Here is a 25533-nt window from a genome sequence, read left to right as displayed (position 1 = left end):
GGTGTATATACTATATATAGTATATTGTATATTTTTTATTGTATCTAGCTATAGATTATGTATATATATCTAATTTGCCTGCACCATCAACATCAATTTAAACTCCCTGTAAGTGCAAACCTACCTGGCAATAAACTTGATTCTGGTTCTGATGTTAGGATTAGAGATAGCCATCAAAGGGAAGGGGATTAATGGGAGGTCCCTTTAAGTTCAGAAATGAAGTGTAAGGACAGTAGCTTTCAGGTTTCTTCCAAAACTTCTGTTGTAATTTTTTATTTATTTTTTTAATATAAAGGATTAAGTAAACAAAGAGTTTAAACTTCTCTAAAATAGTAGTCAGGGGTCATTTATGTAAAAAAAAAAAAAAAAGCTTGAGATTAGAGCATACATTTAAACTTTAAATTGCTTTAAGTTTTAAAATAAAAGAATTTCATAAAAATTATAATTTGTTGAAAATATCTAACTTCTGTTGTTCTGATATGTATTGTATAATGGGGGCACCCTGCCTCTGCATTGTTTCTCACTCTCACAAATAACAGGGATAGACAGAGCATTGGTTAGAGAAGCAGCAAAACAAACAAACAAACAAAAAAAAGAGTTAACTGTGGAGGAGCTGAATAAATCCACAACATTGTAGTAAATGCAGGCAGGGCTTAGAAAAAGAGATGGGGGGGGAAAAAGCTGAAAAATAATTAAAAAAAAAGGGCAAAATGTTGCCTTTTGGCCTACATATAAAGGTTTATGCATGGATGAAAATGTTATATTATCTCTCACAGTGTAACATGGTGTTAAACAACATCATGATGTGGGAAAGAGTAGTTTCAGCGGGGAGAGGGAAGCTGATCAGAGTAGATTGGAGGGTAAAAACAGAAAAATCATGTAAGAAAATCTGATGCTGAAAAGTCTGGACACTTATATTAGACGGTCAATTTCTTTTAAAGTTTTTATTATTCAAATTATTATTTTTTTTTAGCCTGTCATACAATTTAATAATTCCATTAATACATAAAAAAAGAATAATTCTTAAAATGTGTCTTTTATTCAGTGCATTTCTACTATTTCTAAGCCATCATTATGCAAGTTTGTTATTTAAGTAGGCTAAGCAAAAACGTCTGTTGTCATTTGCAAAGAAATGTGCTTCCTGTCTAATTACACAAAAGAAAGCTCATGATGTATTATATAAACAGTATTTGTGTCTGTAGCAACCCGCGGGCCGTGAATATATCGAAGCCGGCCCTGGAAGTCATGAATAATGCCTGTTGAGCGCAGCAGAGGGAGGTGATGTCTCTTTAAGAGGCTCAGCCCTCTGCTGAAACAATCGTACAACCCCCCAACAAGTCATCGGACCTGTCAATCAAGCGGTCGGCGCCCTTTGAAGTCGGGACTCCTCGCCTTGTCTTGGACTCAAATGAGCTGTTTGCTGTTGTAGTGAAACATTATTCTCCTACCAAGCAACCAGCCGGGGGAAACGCCACATCTCAACTTTTTCTCTCTAGGTGCTGGGGCTTTCTCTACTTTTTTCTTCTTGGAGGCCACCAAACTGAGGATATCTACCTGAAAAAGTCACTTTATTCTTTTCTTTATTTATACTTTTATTTTTATTTTTGTTTGTTTGTTTTTTTAACAACTTTATAAGAGAGGTGGAAAAAACAAGTCTAGGGGAGGGAAGTAGTCATGCCTCAGCTCAGCAGCGGCGGAGGGGACGACCTGGGAGCGAATGATGAGATGATAGCGTTCAAAGACGAAGGAGAACAGGAGGAGAAAATCCAGGAGAACGCCTTCACAGAGAGAGACCTGGCCGACCTCAAGTCCTCTCTGGTGAACGAGTCGGAAATAAATCAAAGTCCGAACACGGCGGTAGGTGGCACAGAGACCGTTTGTTTGCATGTTTGTCTCTCTCTCTGTGCGTTTGTTGCAAAATAGAGGCAAACATTAGCGTGGAAGCTTGTTTTATACCTGACAACATCTGGATGAAGAAAAAAAAAATGTTCCCCTTCTGGGTTTAAAGTTCCCAAGCGGGATGCCGCATTAAAAACACGTGTAAAAAGAAGTGTAATAAACTCGCTATAAAGTTATTCCTCGTGTAGATAAGAGAGTTGAGAACTTTGTTGACCTGTGCATTTACTGTTTCTTTTTTTTTTTTTTTTTAAATCCCTCACGTCATTAGTAAGTAAATAAATCTCACCTGAGTCCGTGTTTTGTTGTTCCCAGGCGGTCAGACGGGGACAGCAGGGCGAGCACAGGGTCTTCCAGGATAAACACCGAGAGCATCTCGAAGGAGGTAAGATGAAAACCTTTCCTCTCAGCCGGCCTGAGGGGCCCCTGGGTTCCTCTGTCTAACACGCTTTGATAGAAAAGTTACAGCTCTGAAAGAAAAGGGATTTTGGTCAAAGGAGACCCAACTTCAAAGACTTTCTAAAGCTGTCCATCATGTCACAAGTTATGTTTACATCACCTGTTTAAGCAGATAATCTGTTTATTATTTGCATTTTATTTTCTTATTAAAATCTATTTATTCAACATTTTTTAAAGCAATGCATTGTATGAATAATTCTCCAAAACATCACATCCTAACCCCTGCATCACCCTATTAGTTTCTTTCCAGCTATTTATAAGTCAGCATTTTACCTTTCTCACAAAGCATTGAATGCAACATATCAATGAACTCCAACAAGAAATGCTGCAATAAACCAACCAGGGTTTAACATTTGTTTAAATCTTTTATCTTTAGTGTTTCTGAGTAGAGATTTGCAGGTCAAATAATGAAAACATTTGATTTTGTACTAATCAATAAACAAAATAAGGAAGTCTATCTGTCTTTGATCACTGAATACATCTATAAGCAGCAGGTTCTTAAAAAGGACCTTTTTATTTTGTCTAACGTCAGATAAAGCTCCGGGACACGTCTTTGATAAAAAGGTGCATTTTCTTAATTATAATTGGGATTTAAAACTACTACGTCTAACAAGGACCCCCTTTTCCCCCCTTATTTAGCTTCTATGAATATACAAAATGGAAAACCTTAAGGAAACTAAAACCTGTATTCCAGTTTCCATTCAGAATATTCTTAATATTCTGCCTAACAGCTACGTCTTTGCAATGAAATGCATTAAACTGCTTTAGTTTTTATTATATTAAAAAAGAGCGGTTCAAGCTTTTTAAATTTTACTCAGGTCTTTTTTTTCTTTGCTACTTCACAGAAAAAAAAAGAGTAACTTCCCTCCCTGTGTGTAAGCACACGTTGACCCTCTTAGCATCAGCAGATGTATTTTCCATAAACAGTAGCTGCATGCGAACTGCACATGACAAACAGCCCCAGGGGAAGTTGAGGGTTCAGGGTAATTAAGATTTGGGGTGTAAAGTTTCAGGGTTGCATGGTGGAAAGGTGCAATAAACATGCTAAATGTTTCCATCGTGAGATACTTTTAAATAAAAACGTCAAAAAGGTGACAGGAAGGCATTTTATCGAGAGGGGTCAGAAATGATGTAGACTCCCACGTGATTTCAAGGTATTCTGATTAGGAAAATCCAACATGGCTTCCTTGCATATAAAATGTGTAATAACTAGTTTATAGTAAGGAACGTGCTGCTCCGCACTTAGGAGTTTGTATGAAGTGCAGAGAATTATATAGTGGCTGGTTTTTGACCTGCAGCTTAAACGCTGTCAGCGTGTGAGGTCTTTCCTAAAACTGTCTGACTCCCAGTGACAGAACAAACCCTGTGAGGCTCCTTGAATAAAATGCTTTTTGAAATAATGCAGACCATTCTATACAGGCTACATGTCATACGCTGTCAGCTCCAGCTCTGCGATCCCTAACTTTTTTTGTTGAGTTGACGCCTTCCTGTTAGTTATTAAATAATGGCCTAATCCAAACTTTATCCTCCATTGGAGTGTTTTTTTTTTTTTTTTTTTTTCCGTTAGGTTTTGCTTTTGTTTTTTTTGTGCTTTCAAATGTAATTTTAAAGAAAATTATAGCTTTATCTTCACTTTGGTGAAACAGTAGACATTTTTTTTCTTGCCCTCCATCCAAAAATGAGCAGAATAACTTCCCTCTAACACATTTTGAAAGCAAAGTTTTACTTGGCGGATTTAATAATAGGCTGCCTTCAGTCGTTTCTCTCATTTTGCTCCTTACTAATACCAGCAATGTCGTCACATTGGGGGTCTTTTGAGAAAAAAAGCCTTCATCAAAGCTGAATTTTGTGGTTTCAAGTGGATCTTTGAGACAAACTGAAAGCTGCAGAAATCCGTCAATAAACATCAGCAGATCTGCGTTATTTCACTTAAATCTTGGCAAAAAAAAAAAATGCTTAGCAGAGACAAACGTGACCAACTGCTTTGTCTAAGTTTGAGTTTCAGTCTCAGTAGGTGTATAACCTAACCTGCAGAAAGAAAGCCCCCCTCCACACACACACACACACACACACTTAATGAGGGTGGTGGTGGAAGTGAACTCACACAAACACTTCTCCTTAAGTTCACGCCTCTGGGCTGTAGGTGAAGGCTTGAGCAGTGTTTTTCAGAGTATTACAAATATATCAAGTCTGTGCTCGTGCAAGGATGTGACATGATGCAACCACTCGGTAATAGTTTACCTGTTCTGCATGCACGTTTATTTTGGATGTCTGCGTTTTGGTATTGTTAAAGCTTTTCAGCTGTGTGAGTGTGAGTAAGTGTCAGATTTAGCCTCAATTTCATCAACTCTCAGACTCTGCTTTTAGAATTTGCCCCTACATCTTCAGAGCATATAGTTAAAAGAGATGATAAAGGCTTGATTTGAAACTGTTTTTTTGTAAATCGTGACTGTTCTTTTGTTATTTATGTATTCAATCTCAGTGTCAAAACAACAAGATGGAGGCATGTACAAGTCGCCGGCGTATCCAGGGTATCCGTTCCTGATGCTGCCAGACCCTTACCTCCCCAACAGCTCAGTTTCACCATCCGTAAGTTCTCTTTTTTTTGCTTGTGTTAACTCATCCATCCGCCTGCTGCTCACTGATTTTTGTGCGTTTTTTTAATCTGAGCCCAGCCTTACCTCTGTGATTTCCTTATCTATAAACTGATGTTGCAGTGCCAGTTGTTGCTTCGTTTTTATTTTTGCTGCTGCTTCAAATCCACAGGATTTGGTCCAGGGCCCTCTGGAATATTAGAATAAAATCACATAAATGGTAAAACTAAAAGAAAAAAAAAAGGGCAGCCATGTGTACATTTTTGCTTAGTTGATGCCTTTTCTTTTTTCAGGCAGCAACATCTTTGTATTTTAAAACAAACAGCATTAAATAGTGAAAAGAAAGGCAGAAAAAAGTTGTTTTTTTACGAATACTTTTCAATGGAGACTGTTGTGTAAAAGTATCTTTTTAAACATTAAACTTCATTTTATGTATTTTTTTTCTATTAAAAGAGCCTATCTTGTCTACAAAGTTATATTTGTTTTAATTACATAATGAAAACTGTTTTAAAAGTACTGCATTTATGTTAGATCGATGCATAACCCTGTTTTAGTGTAGCAAAGGTTTATGTCGGATGAGAGGAGGCCTGCTAGGATGACCGTCGCCTCACTGTGAATCAATCAAAAACCTTATATGTGCTCTGACTGGTGCTGTGCCTCTTGAAACAAAAAAAAAAAACACCCATCTAGGTTTTCGCAGTGAGGCAAAACCCTAAGAAATGACTTTTTTTTGTCTTTTTCTAAGGAGAAGGAGGGGGGTCCTCTCTTTACGTTTGGCAAATGATTGGTACTGCTGTCTTTGACCGTTCCACGTGATGTTTTTTTTTTCCCATCTCTTTACACCGAGCGTGAAAGATAGCTGGGTTTGCCGCGGCCTTAATAACAGCTGAGCGTTCCCTTCGCTGGAGGCCAACATCAGAAAGACTTGTTAAAGGCTTTCAGATATGCAGGGATGGTCATCCCCTGTTCGAAAACACAGAAAAGATTCAACAAGAAATTCCTCTTGGGCATCCATATGATGGCTGTTTACAAATGTGATTATTGTGAAGAAGAGAGATTTACACTAAGATAGGTGTATTAGATCCTCCTCTATGTAGCACGTCCATAATGTCTTTTTTCATCTATATTTTGTGGAAACTTTATGTTGGAAACTCTGATAGTATACAGTTTTTTTTATTTTATTTAAGGTATTAATACATTTTTCCAGGCACTATAATGTAAATGTAAATAGGGATCTACTTCAAAGGTTTCTGCTGATAAGGCAACATGCCAAGACTCTGACCTAAATGCACTACAAATAAGCCTACTTTAAACATCTTTTGTGTAGCTTTTGTGCATTAAGCTGCATATCCGGCGACATGTTCGACAAACGTGACGGCTTCTGCCTACTATGTGTTTGTTTGTAAAGTTTGTTTCATTTAAGGGAGAGATTGAAGAGGTAGAGGGGAAGATAAAGAGCACTTTCTTTGCTCATGTGTGTGTCTTCGAGGCTCAACACAAAGCTCACTTGTTGCTGCCTCCCTTATAATTAGCCCGCTGCCTGTGAGGCAGCAGCAGCAGCAGCGGCGTTTCGGGGCCCCTCTACCTGCCACTTGAAAGGGGAGTGAGAATAGTGTCGTAGCGGGTGATGTGGCGATGATTTGGTTGGGGGTTGGTTGGATGGCTCTGATGGTTATGGATGAAGGAGATGGATCAGAAACTACAGGTCTGGGAGACCGACAGGGAAATTACTGGGTTTTTTTGTTGTTGTTTTTTTGTGTTGCGGTGTTATCGTGAGACAAGGCGACATGTTACATCTCTTTCTGTCTGTGTTAGTCTGTTTTCTTCCTTGGTGGCATTGCTTCTTGCAGTTTGCTTCTTGTTTTAGTGTTTTAAAGTTAAATATTAAAGTTTTTGTCTTAAAATAGCTTCAAGAACCTCAGCTAAAATCATTCTGTAGGATGAAATTGGGTTGAATGGTCCCTTTGTCTGAGGTTAGCGTGGCTTTCTTTTGGTCAAGTTGCAGCAGTTGTTCACATGATTTAAAAAGTCTCTTCAAAGTTTCACTTTGTGTGCTTAGTGTTGGAGTAGAATTGTTTTTAAAATGATGTATTTTCATATGAATTAATGAATGTATCTCAAAAATATCAAGCACCCAATTTTTTATCAATGATATGAGATTAACTAACCTTAACGAACAATTTTTTAAGACTTTTGTTTTCTCTGAAGGGGTTTGATGCTCTACAGACTAAATTATTTTTCTCTGGCATTAATCTGTAATTTCTTTTTTTTTGCCTTCATTTACCAGCAACATACTAAACAAAGGGAAAAACTACCTCTCAAAACCTCATTTTGTGTTCCTGTAAAAATGCCGAACGCTGCTGAGCTCATTGTGAGAGCATCAGCTGAATGACAGAAAATTCAACAAGTAGTTTATTAGTTGTCTGTGTGATTCCCCTCAGCAAAGCATGTGGGTTTGTTTTCACTCGAAAAAGCCCGGTCCAGTTGTTTAAATGTGGCTCTTTAAGGGGTTTTTGTTGTAGCTCAAGGGGTCAGAACAAAAAAAATACAAAAGGGAAGACAATGAAAGGACTTTTTTTAATCAAAGATTGACTTTTTTTTTTCTTAGCATATAATTAAAGCTAAAAGCTTCAATCCGACCTCCTACTTGCATCTGATGTGAAGAATAGTATAACTTCTATGAACATGCAAGTTTACAGAGCAGAAGCGGACACTGTCTTATTATTTCAGCGATTAAACTCGTATTAGAATGCGCCATGGGACGTTTTGCCATTGTCACATTAATGGAGATATCAGAAGAATGCCTGAAGAGGAAGATTTGTGGGATTAGCAGATATGACTAAACTCCCCTCGGTTTGTTGTTTTTGGATAAAGCTTTTATCTGGATTGTATATTGTGTTTGCATGTGTGCATGGTTGCTGTTTAACTTCATTACACTAAGTATGTATCCAAGGGTTTGGCATGTTTGTTGTGTTCATGTTCATCTGCATGCTCTCTCCTCATGTTTGTTGCCTTGGGCTCGTGTTTGTATCCTGAGTTCATGGTGTGTTTTGTGTGCTAATGTTTGTTCTCTCCCTCCGAGTGTGTTTTAGACTGGGTGTTTGCAACATGCGTGCGTTTGTGTCAGAACATCACTAGCTGAATGCTTAACGCTGTGGATTAGAAACAGACTGTTTTTATTGGGGGGTATTTGATATCTTGGGGACTCAAACTAAAGCTGAGGAATCATTTTTTTTGTTAGACATAAAAGTAATTTCCTTCAAAATAATATTTATTTTGTCTGATTTCAACCTCTTTTTATCTCTGTTCTTATTTTTGCTGTTTTCGTCATCTGTGATTCAGTTTAACTTTCTTACGTCATTTTCCCGTCCTTTGATATGTTTGGGCACCTCGGAACTAAGCAGATAAAGAAAGGAAAAGTGACAACGCTCAAGAGTCCCTTTCATTTAGTTACGCATATAAAGAACAAAAAAACAATATCAGGGACACTCAGGGAGAGTATCTCTTCTTTTCTGAAGTGCTCTTTTTATCTCAAACAGTTCAGACGCCTCCTTCCTGTACTTTACTGTGATAATCTTTCATATAAAACATTTTCAATAGTCCGTCATCGTTTCAAGATTACCTTTAGAGAGAATCTGAAAATTTTTAAGAAAGAGAAAAGCTAAAGGTCTGCATAAGGTCTTACATTTGATCTTATCATTACAGATAAATGTATTACTGTTTATGCAGATGATATATTGATGTTTTTCTCCTAAAGTAATTCCATTAATAGTGAGAAATGATTGGGATCTTAATAAGTAGTAGTAGTAAACTATTGTGGAACATTTTAAAGTAGGTATGCGTCTTCATGTTTTTGTGTATTTCAGCCAAACATCCTTGATATTTTTGACTTCTTGGTTTACCAGAAGGCAGATATATCTCCTTATAAAATGAAATCAATTTAAATGAATAAAGCTGCGGTTCTGGCAACTAAATCCCTGAAAACAGTCTAAAAGTGTTATTTTCGTGAAGACTTCTTTAAAGATTAGTCTGCAAAACAACAAATAAGAGCAAATATTAGGAGAGAAGAGGAGAAATGAAGTAGCTGGATGTGTGTTTAAAGCAAACCTTCAGACCTGAGTCAATAAACTTTGGGTTGGGAGCAGTTTTTTATCTTTAAATGATCACCCGTTTTCTTAGGTAGTAAAACAATACATTTTTTGTATTCTGTCATCGTTTTTTTTAATTGAATATTTTTTATTTAAGATCTTTGCACATATGCAGATTACTGTTATTTGTCAAAGGTATATTATATCATGTATGAAAGATTGAGCAAAGTTGTGACTCCTCACATGTTCAGGAGCTTTTTTTTCCGCTTCATTATAGTTGTTCTATAAAAGGGTCAATAAATCAGATCTTTTTGTAGAAGCTTTTCAAACAGTTCTTGGATTAAATACATAGTTAGAACTTTAATCCTATGCAACCTTATATCAGAGAGAAAGAACATGAAAATGATTTTTTTTAAAGAGATTTTCTATCCAAAGTGTAGCCCTGTCATGGTTGGATCAGTAAATATATGAAGCTTTTAAAGACTAGGAATTAAAAGAGCTGTTTCTCTCATCACGTAAATCATAACTAATTGATGGTTTAACATATATTTTGCTTAATTTTATCAATTTTAAAAAATTTACAGTTTGATTAAAGGGAGACTTAATGTGCTGCTTTAATGTAAGATGAAGATGCTTGATTATTCTTAGTGGAATTTAAATGCTTTCTATGGACTTTTAAATGTTCTTACTTAAGAAGAATCTGGTCAAAGGGTTAGCATCTGAACCCTGAACCTAATATCTCATATTTGACTGTATGCAGTTGTTTTATTCGCTGTCAGACAGGCTGTGAAACTCCCTGTGATGTGGAAGCTGTGGTCACACGAAGACGTCAGCAAGCTCCTACGACAGCACGGTGAACTGGAGGACTTTATCACTGGCTGAGCCTGGACGCTGACTGTAAACGCCCTGCCGTTAAAAATCACAGGTTTCCTCGGGATAACAGTAAATGTTTTCATTAAATAACTGACAGCGTCCGTAGCCCGTCAGTGGAATTTACAAGCTTGTGTTTTAACAGCTCAGCGTGCGCCGCTCTTGTCTCGTTTGGGGGAATTTCCTGCTCATTTGACACTTCATTTCACAGACCAAAATTAAAAAATTGACAGGAAGACGGGTGAGAGGCAGCATGCGTGTTTGGGAACGGGAACTTTGAAACATCATTTCTAAGACTGTGGAGGCTTAGCTGTTTGTTTTGAAAAAACAAAAACAAAAAAACAACATATTTAAAGTTTAGTGCCCTCAGAATGCCCCTTTACATCTCTCTGTGAACTAAATCAAAGTTTCCAAACTGTGAACGGAAATATCATTTTGCCAGCATGCTTTTTCTTATTCTTTGTTGTTTTTTTTTTTTTTGGTATGTTTTTCATTCAGGAATCAGCAGCTGGTGCTGACAAGCTCTCCTCTTCATCTCCCTTTCTTCCTAGCTGCGTCTTCCAAAATAAGAAAATGAATAAATAAGTGAAATCCTCCCAAGATCAAGGGGGGGGGGGCGGCATGTGTGTGTGTGCAACACTCTAGGATCTTGCCACTTCCTTGTTTCCCATTGTACTACGGTGTTGACAGGGGGGTTGTTCAGCCTTCCTCTAGTCCTTTGGTAAACAATGGCAGCAACACAGGCTGAGGCCTCCCTAATCCCCCCCACTTTACGGAGAGCAGACCCAGGGGCTGGGATGAGCGGCACTGGGGCCTCCCTGCCTCTGACTGGCAACGATAAGGACTCAGATTTAAGAGGCCTAAAAGAAAAGCGGCTTTCACTACAAGGCAGGAAAAGCTGGGGTTTTCTTTGAATATCACTGCACTGTGATTACCAACTTAACCATTATTTCCCATTCACATTGTTCATGTAAAAGTTCCAGAAGCATAGATGGCGATGTAGTTTTAAGCGCTCCAGGGTGTGGGATCTGCCAGGGCTTCAACTACCAATTGTTCTGAAGCATGTAAGTGTCAGATTACACTTGTTAAACTAATATACATAAAGAAGCAATATTCTTTTTTTTTTTTTTTTACTCAAACGAGCTCATGAAGAACAAAACATTAAATCTTTAAAGCTTTTGAGCTTTGTTAAAGTCGTGTGTGGAGAATTATAGTCTGTGCTTTTTGAAAGGTCAACACTAACATGCAGTTCACTAAATGTTTTTTTTAAAGCAGTTAAAAGATTTATTCAGTAATTAAAAGGAACAGATACATCTTTAATCACTAACAATAAAATCAAAGTTACAAAATTCAAAATGTACGAATGGGCCTGCTAATGATCAATCCAACTTAACCTTTATCGTCGTCATCATTGATGGGCGGTTGAAGTTTTCTCTTTTTATATTTATACAACACGGGGGCTGCTCAGTGACACAGTGGGTAGCACTGCTGCCTTGCAGCAAGAAGGTTCTGGGTTTGATTTCTGCATGGAGTTTGCATGCGTGGGTTCTCTCTAGGTACTCCGGCTTCCTCCTACAGTCCAAAAACATGAGTGTTAGGTTGATTTGCTTCTCTAATTTCTCCTTAGGTGTGTGAATGGTTGTTTGTCTGTGTTGCTCTGTGATGGACTGGAGACCTGTCCAGGCTGGACCCCGCCTATCGCCCATAGACAGCTGGAGATAGGTAGCGACACCCCTCGCAACCCCGCTTGACATAAGCGTGATGGAAAAATTGATTTATGCTACGCGTCTAGCCTAAAAAGGTTATCAGGCTGCCTGCCTAAATGAAAGCCGTAAACCCAAAGAGAAACAGTGTTTGCTTGAAAGCCTATCTCCTTGGTTTATTAAAAATCTGATAAAGATTAGTTGCACAATTTTGCAATAACGGTGTTTCCTGTTGGGTTCAAAACTTTCAAGGTAACAGAGGGTTATTTATTTTCTCTTTTATGCCTAGTAGTCATAATCACAAAAATAAACTGAACTCTGAAATGGGTATTAATATTGGTCTGGCGCAAAATATAAAAAACACAACTTTGCATTAATTTGCAACTTATTTGACAAAAGAAATACAAACAAAGAAGTGTTCCCACTGACTTTATGGGCAATCACCAAATTTGAGATGAAGTTTTAAATTCTATTTGGACGGAAGCAGATAAATAGGTTCAGTGGCTCATAGATAAAGGTAGCCGAGATAAATAAGTAAAGGGAAAGACTTGTTGAGGGAGGGAAAGAGGAGGATGAGGAAGATTAAAATACAAATGACCATAAGAGCCTCCTCAACGTCCCGGCTTTTGCTTTGAAGAAGCGGAGCTGTGAAGGCACCTGATGAGAAGCAGTTCACAAGACTCTTTCAAGAGGCGGAAACGTTTAGAAGAATATCAGAAGAAGAAGAAGAAAAAAAAACCTTTGGATCGCCCCGAGGTGTTTATACCTGTAATTATTCATCTGCTTATTTATTTCCAGCACAGAGCAAAGGTGGGGAGGTGGAAATGGTAAAGCATTAAAGACAGGTGTGTGCAAAGGAGGTGTGGGCTCTTTTGATTATTAGTAACTCTCCTCTCTACGTTCCGACAACTTAATAAATCAACAGGCGCTTTGGTTTGCATGTTGTTCTTAGGAGAAGCTGCGTAAACGAAACCTTACTGCAGGTATTTAAAAAAAAAAAAGAAAATGTTTTTGATTGATTGAGTGATATTTCTTACACTCTGGACTATGTTTTGATACGTCGCCCCATGCTTTTTGTTCACAAGGTGATGCTTGCTGATCAAATATAGCCAAGGGGAAAACCAGATTGAGCGTCAGTTGCTCATTTCTTTGTGTTTGCTTGATGAGTAAGGATATTTTCCTTATAAACCAAGTTTTAATTTGGAAAAAAACAATATGGAGGTGTGCTGCTTATGTTCTAACGTAGCAGTCTGACACTTTTATAATAACATCCATAGTCCAAGGAGTAACTCCTGGGCTTTCTGTCAAAGGTGCAAAAAATACTCTAAATTCATAAGGAATAAACCCACGAAAGGCGTAAAACTTCAGAAATCTTGCTCATATTGTTATCTTGTCCTTTTTTATTAATATTTATGTTTAGAGAATATTTTTTCGTTGGAGATTTTGCTGCATGTAGAATTTATTGAATAAATAAAGTAAAAAGCAGGTGAATAAACTTTGGTCAATCTGACAAAAAAATCCAATTTTGATTAAATGTTTAGCTAAAACTATGATAAAAGCAAAGTCACATGAGGGACAGGTTCCAGACGTGTGAGCGTCATCTTATGGAATAGGAAACAAGTGACATGTTGAAAAGTTGAGCTGGGGACTCCTCTTTGTTTCATGAGTGTCTTTATGGTTTTGGAGAGTGTGAAATTGACAATAAATGAGAGAGAAAGTGGGCCCATTAATCATTGGTTTCCTATCTGAGCCCTTCTGCTCTTGTCAAATAGAGAGCCTGCGTTCTTGTTCTGAGCAGCACGGAAACACAGAGAAACTGAAACAAAGGAAACTCGACGAGAGGTCAGTAGTTTCAAACGGCAGCTCTGTGCCTGGGCCTCAATGTCTGAGGAGGCTTTATGAGCTGAGTGTGTATTTAGGATGTTTCACCCAGGTGAGTCACTGTACTGTGGCGCGAAACTTTGTAAGGTTTCTCCTGCTTTGTTGTTTACAGAGTGAGTTGTCCAACTCTCCCAGATGTGTGTTCTCAGATCTAGTTAATCAGTCACTGCGCTGACTTTGCCAATCGCAGGTGGATTTATAAAAAAAAAAAAAAAAATCCCATTATTTCCTTTACAACTCTGCCTTGGAGGCTCTTTTTGGAAAGAGGCTTTTAAAGCTTTAAAAGTTGTTCAGGATTCCTTTGGAGCCCTGGATGAGTTGCTAATGTGCTCTTTGAGTTTTTGAGTATTGGTTGGGCAGTCAGTCATTGGAAGGTTCAGCACTGATTATGTTTTTCCATTCCTTGGTTATGACTCTCCTTGGGGTTACATCGATTCCCAAAGCCATGCTGTAAGACTTCAGTGATATGCCATTCTGCAGGTTTGGGTGGGGATTGTAAAACTGAACCAAAATCTTTTATCCAATTTGTGTTGTCATGTACAATTCAGGCAGATTTGTCCTATTTTGAAATAGGGCAAAGTTGGTTTGCCTTTTTCTCCTCCATTATATGAAAACAAGTTCGCATTTGCATAGTTTTTTTTGTGTCTGATTTCAAATTTAGATTAGAAATATGCAAGAATGACAAAAAAAAATGTTATAGGGTTCATATTTTTTCACAAATTAGGTAATACCAGTTTTTCTGGCGAATACCTAATCACAAGTTTGTGAAATGTATTGGTCGGCAAAAGGATATACCACATTTATCACAAACTACATAAAACTGTAAAGGGTAGAAGATGCATTCCCTAACAATATCTGAATTTCATCTCCCAATCTGAAAGCAATAATAATAAATATAAAAAAATACAACAAAAAAAACCCAGAACAAATACAATAGGGTTCCTTACTCCGCTGGAAGCAGGCGAACGACCATGACTTTTTCTTGGCCCTCGCCTGCATCTGCAGTCTTGGAACCCTAATGATAGAAAGATAAATATAAAAGAATGTACTTACACTGTTCTGTTATGTTTATCTTCATGTGATGTGTAATAGTTTATTTTAAGAGGTAAGGTATTATTTTATCGCAACCTTTTTATTAAATACCAAAATAGAATAGAAATACTGTCCATGACATGCTGTCAAGGTTTCATACTATGTCTAAAGGGAGTTCACAGAAAGATGTGGCTTGTAACTTTAGAACAATAGGAAAACACAGATGATGGTTGTTTTTGTGGTTAATCAAGTGATATTCAGGTGATCTTACTCTTCACTAACTTTCTGTGTGGGAGGATTTTAAAAAAAGCAACAGATGAGCTATGGGAATTAAAGTCATTTTTCATTTCCTCCTTTATTCATGTCAATAATCACAATGTTTCACTAAGCATACATAAGTCCTTTGCATGGATTTATTTAGATTCATTTCATTCCTGTACTTCTGTTATAATGCTGTGCTTTCTTAAAAAAGACAATGTAGGTAATACCGTTTTTTAAAGCAATTTCCTGAAATTAGTTACATTGTTACATTCCCCCTTTAATAGAAGGCAATCCACAGATCTATCTGTTAGAGTATACAATTTTTTGAAGCATTATTGTGCTGTTTTACTTACCAAAGCAAAGCTTTTGGAAGCAATACTTTTCTGAAAGTCTGTGAGTGAAACCAATTGATCTCTTCTAAAACAATAGATGAGTCTGGAGGCGTTGTGTTCCTTCAGGTTTCCATCATTCATGCTGGGATGTTCCTGTTCCACATCCTCAGTCTCAGACTGCTGTGTATGGGCCTTGCTTTGTGTGACGGCCATATGTGAACATAAATGACAATTTGCCTTATGTTTTTCCTCTTTGATCCCCCTCCTGTGAGGAAAATTTATGGCCCGCTTGCGCTCTCCCACTTGGAGACAGAGGGTTGACTTTCCCCAACTACGTTTTCACATCTTGATTCAAGCTTCGAACTGGTGAAGCATTGTGTGGACTGTGTCTGTTGTTTAGTTTTGATTCTATCAATCTTTGCTGAGCTGATCATGTTTGAAGGATATTAAAAAGGTCCGAAGAATTCATAATAACCCTATCTGCTGCCTGTCTGTTTTCTGATCAAATTAAAATCCCAGTTTGTTAAAGTTCTTGTCATGCTGAACATTTTTTCACTCTTCTAACTCAAGAGTTTTTGCCTTACCCTTCCTCTTTGCATATAGCAACAAGAATCATTTCATCAGGTCATGTAAAATTTCAGGTGTTTAAACTGTCTAATGATGATAATAGCAGATTTAGACAAAAAGTTAGATCTGGACTGGCATTTTTCATGTCTATCTGATTTTTAGACCTAAAAGAAACAAGAAATCAAAGATTTGAGTTGAGATGAATGAATTTAAAAAGTTATGTTTTTCTTTGCTTGTGATTTTCCTGTTGGTGAATAAATTTGCTAAAAATTTATTTACTTTACTTAACTTAATTTACCTTTATACATATTTTTACCAAGGATGCTATAACAAGTCTAGGGCAGGTGTTTAGCTAGCAGTGCGTGTTCGTACATCGTATGCTCTTTACTATGAATATTAGAAATTGTGCACCCTGTTTTGGGGATGTACGGCTTTGATGCCCCCTAATTTCCCCCCAGAATATGGTGGAATATCTAAAGCTACATTGACTTTGCACATGCTTCAAGTTGTAAGAGCAGCAAACGCTTTTTTGCTGCTCAATGCGCGTCCGCTGTGAATATAGCATAATGTCCACAACTTAATTAGCTGGAACAAGCACGCTGCTCTGTTTGCAAGCTGGTATGCTTGAAACTTTTAAAAGTTTGCTAAAACTCATCCAATGCCTGGTCTTTGGAACAAAACAATCTGTGGAATGGGGGGAATAGCAACAACGGGAAGAAACAACACCCGTACTAAATCTGTAGCAAATATCAAACAGACAAACATAATTGGAGTCTTTAAAGATTGATAAATGGATGTTGTGGATAACAGTGAGCTTATTTTGACCTTTGAATTGAACTAGTATAACTGCCCTTCGGCGCAACACATCTGCTTGTGTAACACATCAGCTTACGTTTAGAAAATATTATAAGATACAGTAAAATGTGACAAACAAGTTTCAGAAATAGTTTCAGCATCAGCTTTATTCTTAACAGAGTAGATACACAGAAATAAAAGCAGTCTTGCCACTTTCTCCTCTGTTGGTTTGCCGATTGTCATGTAGTATTTGTAGACTCTTTTTTTTAGTTTGTCATCGTTCAACTTTTATATGTTACGATCAAGTTTCTCCTTTAGCAGCAAGTTTAAATTACACTTTGACCTATAAAACATAATATTGCACCGAAAAATGATCTTATGTCTTCCTTATGAAATTTCCATCTCTACTCAAGCACACATACTTCAGAGAGTCTAAATTTCAATAACAGTGGAGCTGGTTGACAGTTGCTTTTTGTATCTCTGCTTCTTTCTGTATCTCTGCTTCTGTCTCCTTGAACCCCAGTCGGCCTCGGCAGATGGTCGCTCACACTGAGCCTGGTTCTGCTGGAGGTTTCTTCCTGTTAAAAGAGAGTTTTTCCTCTCCACTGTCGCTACAAGCATGCTTAGTGTGAGGGTTTACTGTAGAGTCAATGAGTCAATGCAGCCAGCTGTTTTTCCTTTGATACAAAACTTTGAATCAATTTGACTGTATGATCTGATTGAAGTGTCGCTGTAAAGTGCCTTGAGGTGACTTATGTTGTGAATTGGCGCTAAATAAATAAACTTATTTGAATAAAAGCCTAGTCTAGGGAGCTATTTATGAGTACCCTAAAATACCCTAAAGATTCATTTTTGCCAGCTTACTCATAGATGTTTCTATATAAATATCTTGATTTCTAATGTAGATGAATAAAATATCTCAATATTAACACATTATAATTGTTTACAATTGAGTCAAAGCTTATTGTAGTACACGTATCACTTTACTACTCTTCAAAGTATTTTTTAATTGGCTGTTGTGAATTCTTGCGGGGAAGCCTGTCTTATCAACTCAACCATAAAACATTACCCCAGATAACCCATAAACCATCCCCGCTGAGCCTGTCATTTATGAATAAACCTCTACAGCCAGCGCGTTGATGTCAGCAGCTGATAATATCTCATAATTAGTCTTCCTTCCAGACCTCAGCATCCACAGATGACCTTTATCATTTTAATATGCACTTTATTAAAATAGTCCTCATAAAAATAGTCGCCTAAAAAAGAGAGTCAAACCCCATCCTCCTCCGCCCAGTCCGTGCCCGTGGTTCTGCCCAGACCATCTGGAGCCTCCACAGCCGCATGAAGCAGCCCAGCACACATGGCTGTGATCTAAAGCACACACACATGCATACCCACACACACTTTCAGGCCTGCCTTATATGATGCTAGGCTGATGTGGAAAGACCAACACCTTCATGTGCTATTTATATAAGAATACTAAAATACACCACGCTGCCTATAGTTACACCTACTTAAATGGCACACTCTCATTTAAATGAGTGGATCATGCGTTTTCACTTCCTCCTTCCACTTTATTTACATTGACATACTAACATACATGTTAAGCAGATTAAATGCAATAACTGTTGAAAATGCACCCGGTGACAAAATCAAAGAGCAAGTATTAAGGTTAATTAATTTATCTAAACATAACAAAGTCAACAAAAGGAAATTTCGCTTTACCTAAACTGTAGGTTTAGGGCAAGTTTACATTGTAGCTTAAAAACCATTTCTTTTTAACATTATGTATTTACATCTTTCCCCCAAGGAGCCAGACCTTCTTCAGATCTGTTAAAGACAACCATTTCTTTCAGCCATCTTTCAGGTTTTTAAAACATTATTTATTTGGACCTGTGAGAGTTTGACAATAACTTTGCATCCAGAGAAATATATCCAGTAAGCTTGACGTTAATATGGAACTTTTGGGGACAAGATGATACACTATGGTTTTGAGAAGGAAGATACAAGTTTTAAAACATTCTTTAAAAAAAATAAAAAATAAAATCATTTTCATTTACATGAATTTCAGAAAATAGCAGAAAATCTTTTTTTTTTTTTGTTGGTTTTGTATTTGGGTTAAGGAACCCCCAGAAAATAAAAATGCTTTAATATAGCTATGCTATGGTGACTTGTTTTTGCTTTTGTTAGTTTAAGTGTTAAAGATATATATATATATATATATATATATATATATATATATATATATATATATATATATATATATATACCTTTAGTTTAGCATCAACTTTAGCACCAACTCTAGTTTATATTTAGATGCTAAACAGATTGTCATGCAGTGCTTTGCAAGACATTTTACTGTTGTTTGTATCTGTTGATTTTATATTGTATTTCCAAAATAGTTTGTGTAATAACAGTAAGAGGAATTTTATCTTTCCAATCTATCATAGGGAAACTATGGTAACAGCAGAAAGAAGATGATTCTTGAGGCAGAGTTCCACTAGAACACAAATATTGTCATGTTTCATTTCATGAGATGAGAATTACTGTCCTGTAAATCTATAAAAGTTAACTGGGCAAAGCTTTCCAACTGTGGTTTTAAAACAGTGTTATCTTATCAAGAGTAATAGGTGGTGGTTCTTTAGTTTCACAACTGTCAGTGATTTTAGTGACCTAAAAGATTTCAAAATAGACGGCTTTTTTTGCTTTAAAGCAAGATAAAAACCTTTCAGTACCAGTGGAGCAGCATCACCGTGGACCATGCCTAGTGCCACCAGATGAGAAGGGTATTTTCCTCTCGCATAACAAGAAAACTTAAAAAGCCCTTTTCTTTTATGTATTGAAAAGATATTTAGTCTTGTATAAGATTAGAACAAGTGTTTTACATGTCACCATCAGTAGCAAGCATTGACGATGCCTCTGCCACTTTAGTTAGGTCCATTTCACTTTGGGGAAAAGACACTTATGAGTAGGGGTGACAGGTGAGAAGGAAAATAGGTAATAGATCCCAAGAAAAAAAGGACAGATTTGTGTAAGCACTGCATCTGTTTATGTTGTATTTAAGAAAAAGGAGAGGAATTCCCTCTTCAACAGGTTTCCTCACAAGGAGCTCATTCATGCGTCAAACTGATTTCCTACCTTTGTTTCAGACAGTTTAGTCACGCCTGCTGTGGTTCTCATCCCTGTGTTTTGTGATCACTGGAACCTTTTCCTTTGGTTTTGAGGAAAAAGAGCCCTGAGGCTATAAAGACAGGCAGCCCTGACGTGCATACACCGGCAAACACGCGATGAGGGCATGTTTTTCCAATCAGCATTTCATGATGGAGCGAGAAGACTGGATTTGAATGGTTGTTTGATTTCATCAGTGGGACATAGGGAAAATGAAAACAAAGCCAAGAAAACACCTTTATTGATCACAAAGTTGATGTCATTGCCTGCTTGATGTGTAACAGGAAGTCGTGCAGCTCATAAAGCAATTTTTATTCAGTGTTTTTTCGGTGTGTAAGAAGCTCTTGTGGTAAATCAGCTTGTGTGAACGTTTTTCAAAGCCAAACAAAAACTAGAGCAACTGTGATATGCGCTGCACTGTGGTCGGCATGAGCGAGCGTGAGTGTGTGTCTGGCTGTGTGTGGGCGTGCGTGACGGCGTAGGTGTTGCTCATAGTACAGGACGTCAATGTGGGAAACACTGTATGCACACCAAGGACAGATGAAAGGGGAAAGGTGGGTGGGCAGGAAGTGAACAACAAAAGAAACACACCATCTGATTTATCAGATGGGTACAGATTGGGCCGATCAGATGGAAGAGATGATGGAGAAGCAGGAGAAAGTGTCTGCAGACAAGAAATGTATAGAATATGACAAGAGGCAGATAGAGTAATGGAGGGAGAGAAAGAGAACAATGACGGAAAGAGATAAGTGCACTAGCGGAAGGGAGTTAGCAGTAAACAATGAGAAGGCGGTTACCGCGCTGTGCACCTGGTACAACAAAACCACAGCCCCAGTTGAAACAAACGCTGATACCTTAAGAACACCTTTAACCGTTTCACCGCCGCACTCAAGGAAAAGGAGTGCATATCCAGAGCTAATTTGACTCTTGAAAGTTTGTTTTTGCTTTGAATGAAAGGAAGAGGAGCTGTTTGAAGGTTTTAAGGGAGAGTGGCAAGGTTTTCATAGCCACACTGAATGATTATCAACTTACAGTGTGGTTTAAAAAAAAAGCCCCCTACAGGTTTCTAATGTTTGCTTTCAAATTTCAAATAATGAAAACACATTTAAATATGGACAAAACTAAAAAAAAAGTTTTTGCATTTGGAGGAGATTATAAATGAATTGGGATTACTGCAGATTTCTTTTCCCATACTTTGATCTAACTTAACCCGATTACTGTTGAACCTGTGGAATAAAAAAACACTAAAAAAAACACTTAAACCTGTACGAAGACTTTGGGTAGGTTTCAAGATCTGAAAAATTAAGGCGTGATGCTCAGATTTAAATCTGCTGGAATTTATCATTCAGGAAATAGATTTTTTTAAAGTCATTTTAAGTCTTTTGTGACTCCAGTGAATAAGATGGCAAGCCATTTCTCACTAATCGAGAAAATATGGAACAGTCATGAACCTTTCCAGTAGTGGCCAGCCTACCGAAACTACTCCAAGAGGTTCCAAAGAGCAACAATCAAAACTGATCAACTATAGCATCCATGAAAGACTTCCTGGGCCAAAAAAACACTACGGACCAAAGAGTATACATCTTTATAACTAAAATAATCTAAAGGAAGATTGTATTTGGTGAGGTGCTGTGGCATAACCTTAAACCACCTGGTCATGTTTGAAAATTCTTTTGTCTGACTTAATGTTTGCAGAAGATGAGGCAACGATTCCTCAACAACCAAGACTCATTACTAGTTACTATGAATCATTTGATTCTATTTGTCATTGCTGACATATATTGCAAAAGTAGTTAGTAGGTTTTAGGAGGCAATTACTTTTTCTCACAGGTAAGAGTTACTGTATTCCTCCTTAATTAATTAAAAAAAAATCACATATAAAATATTGTTTGTATTGTTTTAGGTCAACTTGCTAATCAAAATAAACATGATTATTTCTTTTGATCTTCTGAAAAGTTGTATTATAAAACTGTATTGATGACACATATATTATAATATTTTTTGACATCTTGTTGTCATATCAGATATTATGTTCTCTAGTTGTTTACATCAAATCACCTGATAACTCTTTGTCTGGTTATGTTTCTAACTGTATAAGGATTTATAACAACTTCTTTAAGGTTTTTCAGTTACACTAAATACGGTATGTAATCAGACAAACATACTGGGAACAACACTTTAAGTCTGAAAGCTGCAAATACAAGTTTATATAAAAGCAAGATGTGCGATGGCATTGTAGATGAAACACCCTACTCTCTTATGTATCAGGCACCCCTGTTCTTTATTGTGGCAGCTTTGTGAAGGCTTCATGTGCATGTTTATGTACACATGTAACCACAGTTTAGCCTACCTGTCCATACAATTATTTAATTTTTATGATAAAATATATATATTTAATTCTAAAAAGGCCCCTTGAAGTTGGATATAAGACTCAAGTAGTTTATTTTGGTTTTCTTGAGATACAGATCAATGAACTGCTCGAATAGCAATATGTTGGGTTTGACTTTCAGTTTTGGGCTCCTGTTGTTTTAAGCATCTGCTGCTCTAGAGTGACACGCAGTGGCTTTTTATGGTCATATAAAGCAACCTGAGGTGTTTTGATAAATTCCAGGTAAAAATTTATGGGCAAGTTATAGGTGGCAAAAATATGATGATATTTGACCTGAAATGTAGTAGTATGAAAAAGGTTGTATAATGCCACTTAGGAATAATTTAGAAATGTATTTTCAGGATGTGATGCCATCTAAAAACCATAGCAAATCTATTGCCTATTCTGTTATTAGGAACATTGTGAGGACACCAGTAGATCAGGTTTTACACTAAATTATTCAACAATGCTTACAGAAATTTGTATGAGGAGTATTTATTGTTTAATTGTGTTTCTTGCAAGGCTTCCCCTCAGAGCTCTCGATTCAGAGGGAAAAAATTATCAAAAATGCTGCATAGTGACTGCATAGACAATCAGTGTCAGTTAAGAACAACATCAACAACAGCTAGTCTTAAGTATAAACACATGTTTCCTGAGGTCATTTTAGGATAGTTGATGGGTTTTTTTGGGGATGGAACCTAAGCTCACCTTACAAAGATACAAAAAAATACAGAGATTGAAACAGCATTTACATCAGTCCCAGTTCAAATACCTTAATTTACGGTTTGATTGAGCACATCTTATCGCTGCACGTGTCATTTTGTGGAGCTGATTTTCTTCTTTTAATTGACCCAGGGGGAATAAAACAAGGACACATTCTATTCTGTCATACAGACAGACTAACTGTCTCCATCAGGGATGTTTTTACAGTCTCCATGTCCTAATCATTCTCCAGACAGAAGCAGATTTATTGCAGGCAAATTTACCAGTCACCCTGTTGTAAGGACCCAAGAGGACTGGTTGGCTCGCCTACTGAGCTACAGAGTGAAGCAGCCCTCATTCCTTCTCGCCTCTTCGTCTGTCTCCCCTTCATTTTTTATTTTAGCTTCTTCTCTCCAGCCTGTCTCTAGCACCAATTTCAATCATATAATTTGTTTTATTGCTGGTCCTTTTTTAAATGACCCCATTCTGCCTAATTTGTTGGTGTAAAGACAGCAATACCATGTTGAACAGTGTCGGCTCCATTTGATCCCCAACAGAGAACCACATAGTCCCAGAGCAGCAAGGAGAATGCTGCTTTCAATTAGTTATTGATCTGCAAAGCATTAAGTGTGCTATTTACTCTTTGAATTAGTTAAGGCAGTGGAAGAAGACTAAAATATGTATGAAAACTGAAGTTACAATAAACTTTAGTTCATAAAGGCTGGTTTCTATATGTCTGCATAGATTTGTCAACAATAAATTTGCTGGTTGAGATACGCTAATAAACACATTGACTTACATTGCCTAAGATCTTGCATACATTTTGGACTCTTTATGAGAAATCCTTGCTCCATTAAAAAAATATTTTGGCTTTTGTTCTTGCAGGTGATCTGTTTTAATATTTTTATTTGTTTAATTTTATATTAAGAATTGTTTATTAATTGTGGCATTTATAGGAGAGTTTGTGTTTTGGAGCATCTCTAGCTGCACAATACAATAAATTCAGCAATGGCAATGTGGATTGTAATGATTTACTGTTGCCTTTTACGACTTGTGGAGCATGCAGATAGTAAAAATCAAATAATGTTGATGTTTAATACAAAAATGCACAGAAAATAGATTTTTAAAAAGCATGTAATCTCAAAGGAAGACATTACCTGTTAAGTGTAGAGAGAAGAGTTGCAGATCTGCTGTGAAACTTTACCCAGGACCGGACTATACAACATTTTGAAAATATAGCCCCACTCTGATATGCAGAGGCCCGTTACACAAAGCAGGTTTAACAAACTCAGACTCAAATCCTCAACTCTAAATTGATATAGCCTAAATCTGAGTTTTCGGTTTCACAACAGCTGCTGTGAATTAGTTTGATCAATTCTGAGTATATTCACTCTAGAGTTGAACACATCCGTAACAAGTATGAAAAGCCTTAATCGGTGGAGCCCTGATTCGACAAGTCACCATGGCAACTGGCAAGAGGAAGTACCCATTTCACACCACTAGAACTAGAGATTTTAATGCAGAAGTTAAAAGTATATATATATTGAGAAAGTGTTTAAAATACAGAGGAAAAAGGGCTACAGCTTAGTTCAAGTTAATGGATACTGTAGGTTTATATGAAGTTCCCTATGGCAGGGCATTTTTACATTCATTAAAAGCACTCTCCTCTCTATTGCACCATTTGTAAATCACTAAATTAAGATTCTTCCTGGTCAAAATCACATTCCTAGTGGGGACTGTAATAAGAGATTTTCTAAATTATATTTTTGCAGCAGAAAATGAATTGCAGACATGTTTACACATTTTAAATGTAAATGTGCTCTTACCAATATGGTGTTTTGTTCAATACCTCTTAAAGAAGTATTTGTAATGCTGCAAATATGAAGAAAAATAAGGTTGTGAATGTACTGTATGTGATTGATTATGAGATGAAACAGTAGCACACATACGGATAACTTTCTGAGCATGAAAGTGGTCTGAGAACCTTCTCTCTGTAAATATTTAATTATATGTGAATTAGTGAAGATTGATTAATGCAATGTTTGTTTTTAACACCTAATATGTCTAACTGACCTATTATATGTTTTTATTGTTTTTACAAAACTACAATAGAACTCTCCTGTCTAAATCAGGAAATAGTGACTGGCTTTAAGGAGACAAAGGAAACTGAGTTCATTGAGGAAAAAAACTGCTCCTGAACAGGTTAGCTTTGGGGAGTATGTTACTATGGTAACAGAAACAGAGATAGAGTAAAGTCTTGCTGTGAAAGAGAAAACTCAGAGTTTCCCTGATTTCAGGTTTAAAAACGTACAGTAAACCTGTTTTTTGAAACATGCCCAAGGTCTGTTAGGATATATGCGCACACAAGTGAATTCAATGTTTCTGCATACATTTGTGTGTGTGAGAGCTTTTTTGTTTGTTGTGTACTGTGAGGCAAGGTTAAGCCTGTTGTGGTTTACCATGGAAAATAAAGGCCTCAAGTGACATTGTCACCTGAATGGCAACAAACACAGAGTTCTGCTTTATAAAATGGGTGCGCCTCTTGTTCGCTGGTGGAAAATTTTTAAGGTTCGCTTGCTCAACTGCATCTTCTTTTTTCCAAGTACAAAGGGAGAAGTCTCCAACCTGCAGTGGAAAAAAGTTTCTAACTGAAAAAAAGATGAGAAACAGTGGGTATAGATCTCATATTGGTATACCGGCTTAAAGTGGTGGTTTAGTTTAAGCTCAATAACTTATAATTCATTTGCAGTGGCTTTAACTTCAGGTTAACCACTGAGGCCAAAACTATGGAAAAAAAACATTTGCCATCATGGAAAG

The 25533-nt window shown here is 37.0% G+C and overlaps 1 protein-coding gene across 13 annotated transcripts in view; it reads left to right on the top strand.

Moving 5' to 3' along the window:
• The first annotated feature begins 1332 nt into the window (after positions 1-1332).
• tcf7 (transcription factor 7 (T-cell specific, HMG-box)) overlaps positions 1333-25533 on the top strand; it is a 78033-nt gene continuing 53832 nt past the window's right edge. For 7 of the 13 annotated variants that reach the window (XM_015376556.1, XM_015376554.1, XM_015376552.1 and 4 more), the window contains exons 1-3: positions 1334-1857; positions 2212-2281; positions 4838-4944. In XM_015376556.1, coding sequence (XP_015232042.1) covers positions 1675-1857; positions 2212-2281; positions 4838-4944 — 360 coding nt within the window. In that variant the 5' untranslated portion in view covers positions 1334-1674. Of the gene's footprint in view, positions 1858-2211; positions 2282-4443; positions 4585-4837; positions 4945-25533 lie in introns of those variants that run through there. The other 6 variants (XM_015376555.1, XM_015376553.1, XM_015376551.1 and 3 more) reach the window with 3 other exon arrangements.

This window comes from Cyprinodon variegatus, unplaced genomic scaffold (genome assembly GCF_000732505.1).
Source record: "Cyprinodon variegatus isolate N-32 unplaced genomic scaffold, C_variegatus-1.0 Scaffold136, whole genome shotgun sequence".
NCBI classification, from domain to species: Eukaryota; Metazoa; Chordata; class Actinopteri; order Cyprinodontiformes; family Cyprinodontidae; genus Cyprinodon; species Cyprinodon variegatus.
This window is presented reverse-complemented; position numbering and strand designations above follow the sequence as displayed.